Source organism: Ochotona curzoniae, unplaced genomic scaffold (assembly GCF_017591425.1).
Source record: "Ochotona curzoniae isolate NIBS_2020 unplaced genomic scaffold, NIBS_Ocur_1.0 contig_3622, whole genome shotgun sequence".
Classification (NCBI taxonomy): Eukaryota; Metazoa; Chordata; class Mammalia; order Lagomorpha; family Ochotonidae; genus Ochotona; species Ochotona curzoniae.
The window spans coordinates 10,099,798-10,109,650 of NW_024465926.1; the positions used below are offsets into that span (position 1 = coordinate 10,099,798).

The window sequence follows — 9,853 nt, forward strand, 5'->3', positions numbered from 1 at the left end:
TGGGCCATCCTTGACTGCCGTCCCAGACCACAAACAAGGAGCTGGATGGAAAGTGGAGCAGCCAGGACACAAGTTGGCACCCATATGGGATCCCAGCACATGCAAGGCAAGGACTTTGGCTACTAGGCTACCGCACTGGGCCCTACACATGTATTTTTTTAAAGAACTCTCTATTCTTCCCCCTTCACAAAAGTAATGCCTGCTTGGTGTCAAAAATTAAACAGAAATTAACATAAAGTGAATATCTTTATTATATGTATTTTCTGATTTAAGAACAAGGCTTCTCCCCACATACTTACTCGACTCTCTGGTGGCCTGTCATTTTCTCCATAGAGGTCCTGCAAAACAATTTCCCATTTCTAGAAAATCAACTTTGTGTGATGCTGCTGGGAACAGGGTATTTTCCTTCATGATACTTTCTAATTGGTTGTTAGTATTTTAAAATAAGTGACTTTTTAATTGGTCATCCATTCCTGATTAAAAAAAAACAAATAAAACAGAACGAAACATTTCCACAGAAGACTATTGTCCTCATTTGTCTTGCGTTTCCCCCCAGGGTGAAGCTCATATCTGACCCAGGGCAGCACCCGCCTTGGCAGTGCCCCACACCTTCCTCACTGCTAGGCTTCTCCTTCACTGTGCACCCTCTGATGCTGACTAAGTTGGAAGCCGAACCTGAAGGCTTTCCCACACACATTACACAAGTAGGGCTTCTTCCAAGTATGCACAGTCTGGTGTATAAGACAGTCAGAGCTGAGGCTGAAACCTTTGCCACACTCCACGCACCTGTAGGGCTTCTCCCCAGTGTGGCTTCTCTGATGCCGGATCAGGTGGGCGTTGACGTGAAAGGCTTTCCCACACTGCTGGCATTGAAAAGGCTTCTCTCCAGTGTGGATGCGCTGATGCACAATGTAATCAGAACTACAGCTGAAGGCTCTCTCACACTGCGTGCATTTGAATGGCTTCTCGCCACTGTGCACTCTCTGGTGCCTGGTTAACTTGGCATTGATGCTGAAGGCCTTCCCACACTCTTTACACTGGTAAGGCTTCTCGCCTGTATGGATCCGCTGATGATCAAGGAGGTTTCTTTTGGAAGTAAAGCATTTCCCACACTCACCACACTGGAAGGGTTTCTCACCGGTGTGGATCCTCTGATGTTGTGTCAGCTTTGCATTAACACTGAAGGCCTTTCCACACTCACTACATTCATACGGCTTCTCCCCTGTGTGGCTCCTCCCGTGCTGACGAAGCTGGGAGCTACACCTGAAGGCTTTCCCACACTCACTGCATGCATAGGGCTTCTCCCCGGTGTGGATCCTCTGATGTTGTGTCAGCTTTGCATTAACACTGAAGGCCTTTCCACATTCAGGGCAAGTGTAGGGCTTCTTGCCCTTGTGGACTCTCTGGTGCTGGACGAGTCTGGCATTACTGCTGAAGGCTTTGCCACACTCTTGACACCGACAGGGCTTCTCTCCCGTGTGGACACTCTGATGCTGCCTCAGCTGGGAGCTGCACAGGAAGCCCTTCCCGCACTCACTGCATTCATAGGGTTTCTCTCCAGCGTGGATTCTCTGATGCTGGACGAGTTTGGCATTAACGGAGAATGCTTTCTCACAATCCGTACACTCGTAAGGTTTCTCCCTAGTGTGGACCCTCTGGTGGGTGATAAAGGTGGAACTACAGCTAGAGCCATTCCCACAGTCCTTGCACTGAAAGGGCTTCTCTGCACTGTGGACGCTCTGGTGCCTGCTCAGACTCCCATTAATATTGAAGGCCTTCCCGCACACCTTACACTGGTAGGGCTTCTCCCCACTGTGAACGGTCTGGTGGGTGATGCAGTGGGAACTGCAGTGGAAGCTTTTCCCGCACTCCCCTCTGTGAAGCCTAACTAGTTTTACATTAATACTGAGGCCTTGGTCACACTCCACTCTTTGATGACATTCCTTCTCCTCAGTGCTTTCTTGAGGCTGATTAAAGTGACAGTCACAGGTAAAGGTTTCTGCAGATAATTCATGTTTTGGAGGTCTTCCCACAGTGCTGACTGTCTCATATTTAATAAGCTGTACATCAAAGGTGAAGGCATTCCTCCATCCTGGACACGCAGGGGACTGCCCTTCTTTGCACGGGCTATGATACCCACTCATGCCTGGACTCAAATGAGAGAAACCCTCCTGCACAGGGTCTGCCTCCTCTTTCACTGTCCCAGCAAGGGCACTGCTCTTTTCCACCTTCACATGTCCAACCGAGTGGACTTCCTGTGGAGGCACTGGAGTAACAGCTTCTGAGATGTCTGTTTCCTGGTAGGAGACTTTGTGACACATAAAGGATGTGCCATCCTTCTCATCGTGTATGTCCTTTGTCAACTGACTGCCAGTCTGGATACCAGTATCTACTATTACAAACACAAAACATAAAATTTCAATGTCAGAAACACCTTAGAAGAACAAGAAGTGTGATACAGAAACAACCTTAGGAACCAGGGGACTTTACAGGACAGACACATGCATACACACCTGTAGAGCTGGGCATCACTTACGACAGGGCAACACCCTCAGACACATGTCCTTGGGCAACACTGCTGTGGTGAAAACAGAGCGTACCTGCACAAGTCTAGATGGTATTCTTTTACCAGACACCTGCTATTGGTACAGCGTGCTATCACAGATTTATAAAGAGCAGGTGTTTAATCTGTTTAGGTGCCCATGTGCCATACTGGAGTACCTGAATTCAATACTCAGCTCTGCTCATTCAGACCCGGGGAGGCAGTGGTAACAATTTTAAAAATTAAACTCCTGCCCATCCACATGGCAGACATGGACTGAGTTTCTGGCTCGTATCTTTGGCTCTCATCCTCATCACTGCAGGCATCTGGGGAGAGAAACAGCAGGTGGCAGATCTATCTGTCTGTCTGCTCCCCTCCCCTTTTGTATTGAAAAGTCAGATTTACACAGAGAAGCACAGAAAGATCTTCTATCCGCTGTTTCATTATTCCCCAAGTGGCTACAACAGCCAGAGCTGAGCCAATACAAAGCCAGGAGCTTTTTTTGGGTCTCCCATGTGGGTATTTGGCCCCAAGGCTTCAGGCTGTCCTCAACTGTTCTCCCAGGTCACAAGCAGAGAGTTGGATGGGAAGTGGAGCAGCCAGGATAGGAACTGGCACCACATGGGATCCCAGCACATGCAAGGCAAGGATTTAGCCACTGAGCCATCATGCCAAACCTTCTCTGTCTTCTTCTTTTAAAAGAAAGTTTTTTTTAAAGAAAGTAAATGTTACCTGAAATACAACCAATTAAATTTCACCACTTTTCTTTAAATCATTTTTCTAAAAGCAACTATGTATTTTTTTCAAAACTGAAAATGTTTTTCTAATATTCATGATCATTTTACAATAGTATCTCATTTGACCATCCTCATTATACTGAAAATTCAGTTTCCAATATTTTATGACACATATGAATTTATATAAATTTATATATTATATGTACACTTACATAATACTATGTAAACTTCTGTGTGAATATACTTTTGCCTACGGCTTCAGTTACTTTAGAAGGCTCAGTCCTAACGGGCAATGTCCAGGTTATCACGTACAAAGCTGTCATCCTGGAGTCACATTCACTCCCAGAAGACTATTCCAGTTCTGCTGCACTGCAACCAATCCTTCATGTAATCTAATAGTTCTCAGTGTGCTAGGTGAAATCTCTCATTGTAATCTCATTCCAGTAACTGGTATAGGGCTTTTTGAGGGTGGCGGCTTCTACCTTTATCAGAATTTGTTCTTCCTAATGTAGATCAACCACTCAGATTCTCTGCCAGCTTCTACCCGCTAATGATCTTCTGTTTATCAAATCCTACATTGTGGCCGATGCCAACATTCATGGTCATTTTCCACAATCTTCATTTTCAGGAGTAGCAGTATAACCAGCAATAAACATCTTCCATCTTCTCTTTCACTGTCATGGCCATGTGACAGCTGCAGCAAGTTGAGTATCATTATCCCCTAGACTCATTTATTGTTGTTGTTGCTGTATTCCACTTTCAGAGATACAAATATTGAATATTAGAGCACTCAGGACTGACATGCTCCATCACAAAACTTGGAATCAGCAGGTGGAATCGGAACCCAGAAAAACCTATCTTAAAATCATGTTTTTAGCCACTTCTGTATTCCTGTGTGGAAAAGCTCTTAATCCACACCCTCCAAATCAAGCAGACCACAGTCAGAAAATGGCAAAGAGCCTCAAAAATTACCAAATCCATTTATTTTGACTGAGAAAAACAGAACGCCAAATATTGAACTGGAAAGAAAATGAGGTACTTGAAAAAAAAAAAGTGCTCTTAAAATTGGACAAAAATGGAATGGATTATCCCTAACTCCAAATCATCAAAGCTTATATAAACTGCCTCCTGTATGTTGGGTGTTTGCAAGCTGCCAATGTTGGCCCTCTTCCTCAAGAGTTAAATGTACCCAAATAAAGAGCAGTAATTGTCTCCCTTACCAGTCCAGGAGTTCTGGAGGCGTGCTCCTGCTCCAGGGGCTGGAGGGGATGGGCCCCCCAGCTCACCTCCTCCCTCCAGCTGTGAGATCATAGCAGGTTTTAGAAGTGGAAACCCTGGCATTGAGGAGGGAAACAGAAATAGATGAACACTCTCCCATAGACAATTTTAAGCCTCTTCTGAGATTGTCTCAGCAATGGGAAAGCAAGGTTGGAGCCCAGGGGGCCTCAAGGACAAGGACTATGGAAAAGGACGAGGCAGTCATACTTTTCAAAAGCTAGGGAGCTTTAAAAGGGGTAGGGAAGGCAGATTTTGCCAGAGAGGATCCTGAAACCCTCGTGCAGGGCAAACAGCGAGATTCTGTCCAAAGCAATAGAGTGAAATACTCAGAACCCACCCAGATCCCAGGAAAGGCTCAACATACAAGAAAGATGACGGGGACCCCAAGTGTGGTGTCCACCACACAGCTTCCACAGGCACATCACACGAGCACACCGTCCCAGCAAAGTCTCACACCAGCTCCAAAAGGACTTAGGGTTCCCAGCAAGCCTTGAGTCCAGAGGATTACGCACAGTCTTGGGGTTCCTGCTCAGTAAGCAATTACTATAAACCCTACCTGCACCTTTACTGGGAAAGGAAACTAGGAACCCTGCCCCCAAACAGCACAGTGAAGATCCAGGAAGAGAGAGGCCTTACCCAGGGATGCCACATTGCCATAATTCTCCAGCATCACGTCCCTGTACAGGGCCCTCTGGGCAGGAGATAGGTCATCCCATTCCGTCTGGGTGAAGTACACAGCTACATCCTCGAAGGTCACCGACTTCTGAAACAACAGGTTCCCGCTGCCCTAGGGCCAATTCCATGGCTCGGGCCCTAGGTGGGGGGCAGAGGGCAATATAAGGGCTTGGGGAGGGAGCTTGTGAGAGCAAAAAATTAATTAAAAAAAAAAAAGAGACTTAAGAAAAGGTGTCAGGAAAGTAAATCACAAAATATCTGACTTCTGTCACAGCATAGGAACCTCACGCCATTCTTTACATGAAAAAAAAGTTAATACAAGTTAGCAGAGGGAAAAAACACATCCCATGAGTAAACTTCCTAGAGCAATTGCTCTGTTCAACACACCTCACACCCGTGCTGGCAAGCAGCACAGACTTCATCCAGTGAGGTCCCAGCTCCTCCGTTCCACTCCCACACCTTGTCCTCACCCTTACCCCTCACACCCCCAAAAAGAGTCTTGGCTTCCAGCTCAAGCAGCCCCCATCACTGCCAGACTCCCACCTCTAGCCCCCAACAGGTGGCGGTACAGCCTCCACTCAGGCCCCTGGGGCCTAGGAAGTTAGGCACCCGCTCCTTGCAGCTCTTCTATTTTCTGCCGCCCTCTCTAGTTCTTTCAAACCATTCTTTCAAACCATTCCCTGGCCTTCAGCTTTTCCAAGAAGGCTTAGGAAAGGAGAGACCAGCCCTGACCACTGACTCCCTTTAAGCTTCTCTCTGCATCACTGTCTACAGCCATACCACCCTGAATGCACCCGATCTCGTCTGATCTCTGCATCACTAAATTGCATGTGTGCTCGACACACACCCTGTCACTCAGAGCTATACTGTGTGTGGTTCCCAGCACCACCTGCCCTGCACCACCCTGGGCAGCTGCAGTCTGCCAACTCTTACTCTGCCCACTCCAGTCTTCTGTAATAACGAGGGCCTCACTGGCAGGGTCTGTCTTCCTGGCTCCCACTGACCACCACCCACCAACAATTCTGTGCCATCCAGACAGGATGTTTCTCTGAGTTCTCTTCATGGGGGTCTTTGGAAAGTCAAGGAACTTCTCTGCAAAGTTTAAATGCCTTACTTGTGTACCACCACACTCCCCTTTTCCAAGTGAGAGGGCACCTCCACCTGGATTCACTGTTTAGCTGATGTTAGCAAAACCCATGAGAACCTCACCCAGAAACCTGGAGCCCATTCCTGACACTGCCCTCTCCCTGGCCTGCACCCCAGCTCCCGACCCTCCAACTCTCCTCCACTCTAAGCACGACTTGAACTGGATCCCTCCGTCTTGACAATTGCTCTCCTCGATGACACTGCATCACCTGCACTGCCTTCCTACTGCTCGCCTGGCTTTCAAAGTCTCCTAGAAGTGATTCCAGACACAGCTGGCTCCAGAGTGCTCAGCCTGCTGAGTAGCTATGCATCATACAGTTAACTTTGATTCTAGGGCTCTGGGCAGGTTGCTCTGCACCCTTTCCCCTCTCTTTTTGTTTTATTTTCCCCCCTTTTGTGGTAGAAAGAATAGGACACAGTGCCTCCAGAGAAGACAGTGACCCATGCAAAGTGCTTGGCTGGGGCTTGCAGCACACTAAGTGTGCTAAGTCTCAAACTACAGGTCCACAGATGCAACCTGGGGATTGTGGGAGATCGCCCCAGATCTCCACCTGCCTAGTCCATATGGGAGGCCACAGGCATATGGCATACTGTACCCTTGGCTGAGACCCCAACATGTTCTGTTCACTGGGAATACAGCAAGGGGAAGGGACTGCACCCCAGTCTCTCTTCTCTGCCCCTTTAATGAACTGTGTTAGGACTTCCTTGGTAAACAACTCTAGGAAATCAAATGTGACATTCATCCTGCTTTTCAGCAGCTAACCAGTCTGCCCTGAGACAAGCTTCCTATGTTTCCTGACCTTTAACTTCACTGGAGGGTCCAGAGAGATAGACATATCTGTAAGCCAGTCACAATGTCGCTTGGTGGAAATACTGTTGGGACCGCCTTTTACCTGCCCCCTTTTCCTACCCTATATAAGTTTGTGACTTCTCTAAGATAAACAGACATTCTTCACCACCCGTGCATCTCCAGTGTTTCAGCTGAAGAGCACTGTCGCCTCACTCCTTGATGGTCTCAGGGAAGGCCCCTGAGATGGGAATCCTTAAGTTCCTGAATGTGTATGGAAGATTAGGTCTACAGTGCAGAGGAAAGGCTTGGAAGTTTCTATCCAAGACCAAAAAATTGACGATTTGCATCTCAATCTGAATGTCTCACAAGGACACCAGGACACACTCCATCCTACCGGACTTCCTGTCATCCCTGTCTCTTGACCCTTTAGTCTACTGTCTCCACATCAGGGAACAGCCCCTCTCAGCCTTCTGCTACTGCTGCAACTCTTCCTCACCAACTGCCCCAAGCACCCCTTCCTGTGATTTTACATCACTCCACGTGAGCAGCCCTTGGCAGGGAAGGCTGCTGAGCACAGATGTGCTCACTACACTGCCTCCCTCTCCTCCCCAGGGCAGTCTTGGGCCTCATTCTCTAACACAAGTCCCAGCTCGCACCCCAAGGCTCCCTAGTGCCCTTGCTCAATGTCCCCCAAAGGGCGGGCTGCAGGACTCCAGCTCACCTGGGGCCAGGCAGTCAGGAGCATGGTGGTCATCACCTGGTCTCCCTCTCAAGGAAGGGCTGGAGCTAAGGAGAAACAGAAAGAGATATGAGCGTGAGACAGCACAAGGCAAGGCAGCCCAGGCAGCCTGCAGTGGACGGGAACACCGACAGAAGGGAGGCACCTGTGCGCTGGCTTAGTGCCCACTGAAAATGACCAGGTCACAAATCACATATACAAAAGGGCGTATGTAACACGTGCGCAGAACTTAAAGACAACTATAACAAAGGTTCATGGAGGAGAGTCTGCTGCACACAGAACATCACTAAGATCTCGGACTCCTTCCTCTTTGCTTAAACAAATGTCAACCTCGACTCCTCTGGGAAAGAACTCAGGCCAAGCTTCCTTCCATCCCACCCTCCCCCAACACGGTAGAGAGGCAGCCTCCAGCCCCCAAGGCCTCTATGGAAATCTTAGGAGAAAGGCCTCCTGTTCCACTTGGAAGGGCCCAGCATGCAGAGCGCTGCCACTCAGTGCTTTCTGCTCAGCAGACACAGGAAGTAGTTACTCTCTGATTTTCTTCCTGTGCTAGAACCAGTCTCCAAAGTGTGTGTTGTCAGGGCCAGCGTTGTCACAGAGCCGGTTAAACCACCACCTACAATGCAAGTATCTCAGAACAGCATGGGTTTGAGTCCCAACGGCTCCATTTCCAACCCACCTCCCATTAATGCACCTGGGAAAGCAGTGGAAGATGATCCAAGTGCCATGACCCCTGCCACCCATGAGGGGACGCTGACACGAAAAGCAACGGCTTAACTCCTCCAGCATGAGGCAGGTCCCTTAGTCACTCTTTGCTGAAGTTAACAGGCTCACCTTCCTGTCAGTCTCACTCGCCTGTGTTCTGTCCCTACAACTACATCCCTCAACAGTCAGACACAGCTCCTCGCCTCACACGCTGCTTCCAGGGAAAGCTGGACTGCAAATGTTTTCCCCCATCTTTGTAAGGGTGCATGATTTATTCATGTGTTTTCATTCTCCCAATTCTGCAATTAAAATTCAAAAGGCCACAATTTTCCCTCTGAATATACTATGAGCCAAGCTCCTGAAATTCTACATTTCTTATTTTAACTGCAATATTAAAGCCAGTTAGCAACTGTTTTTAATTTAACTATAAGATTCATCCTGTTTAAATATCTAGCTTAATGAATTTTTTTAAAAGATTTTTTATTTATTTTTATTGGAAAGGCAGACATACAGAAAGGAGAGACAGAAAAATCTTGTGTCTGCTGGTTCACTCCCCAAGGGACCAAACTTGCCAGAGCTGAGCCAATTTGAACCCAGCAGCCAGGAGCTTCTTCTGGGTCACCCACACAGGTGCAGGGTCCCAAGGCTTTGGGCCGTCCTCGACTGCTTTCCCAGGCCACAAGCAGAGCTGCTGGGATTAGAACTGGTGCCCACATGGGAAACTGGCATGTGCAAGGCAAGGATTTTAGCCTCTAGGCTACTGGTCTAGGCCTCTTAGCACCTCTATTGTAATTACCACTGACATAATAACTGTTCAGAAGAACTTGTTGCTAACTTCTTTTGTACTGGTAAGTACTGCTTAAATAAACTGATGTATCAACTTCTATGTAACAGAATCCTGAGGCTGTGGGTTGCGTGTGTGTGTCGCTCCTGTGTGTGAGCGCTCTAAATGGTAAAGAGCAGAGACAGGAGCAGTGCATCAAAGCAGCAGCTCAGCACAGAGCTCTTCCCACGTCCCACGCTGATAAAGATCAGTGTTTCCTACAAGGAAGGTGAGCACAGGAGTACTGACCTTCAACAGAAGCTGAAGATATTTACAGAAAGTTCTGCTCTCACAGCTCATTTTAACGTTCTTTACTCTGGGCAGAGTCTCTCACTTTCTCCCTTTTCAAATTAAAAAAATACATACACGAAGCAAATCTCAGATCTGAACAACTCAGGCAACTCATAGGTGCCAAAAT

General features: G+C 47.8%; 1 protein-coding gene across 3 annotated transcripts; it reads right to left on the reverse strand.

Annotated features, from left to right (window-relative positions):
- Window positions 1-515: 515 nt before the first annotated feature.
- Window positions 516-7,961, reverse strand: ZNF23 (zinc finger protein 23). Of its 3 annotated transcripts, none has more exons than XM_040982407.1 (4): window positions 7,890-7,961; window positions 5,194-5,320; window positions 4,500-4,613; window positions 516-2,392 (listed from the first exon to the last, which is right to left on the reverse strand). In XM_040982407.1, the coding sequence occupies exons 1-4, from the start codon at window positions 7,920-7,922 to the stop codon at window positions 621-623; spliced, it is 2,046 nt and encodes a 681-aa protein (XP_040838341.1). In that variant the 5' UTR covers window positions 7,923-7,961; the 3' UTR covers window positions 516-620. The 3 variants fall into 3 exon arrangements, with proteins under 3 accessions (XP_040838341.1, XP_040838342.1, XP_040838343.1); XM_040982408.1 differs by having other exon boundaries at window positions 5,194-5,370; XM_040982409.1 differs by lacking the exons at window positions 4,500-4,613; window positions 5,194-5,320; window positions 7,890-7,961 and adding an exon at window positions 3,492-4,460.
- Window positions 7,962-9,853: the final 1,892 nt, after the last annotated feature.

Excerpts from the sequence above, each read along its gene's own strand:
- ZNF23 (XM_040982407.1), bottom strand. The coding sequence starts at position 7,922 with ATGACCACCATGCTCCTGACTGCCTGGCCCCAG. Across the intron at positions 5,321-7,889 it reads TCCTGACTGCCTGGCCCCAG|AAGTCGGTGACCTTCGAGGA; the intron begins GTGAGCTGGAGT and ends CTGTTGTTTCAG. Across the intron at positions 2,393-4,499 it reads CCTCCAGAACTCCTGGACTG|TAGATACTGGTATCCAGACT; the intron begins GTAAGGGAGACA and ends TGTTTGTAATAG.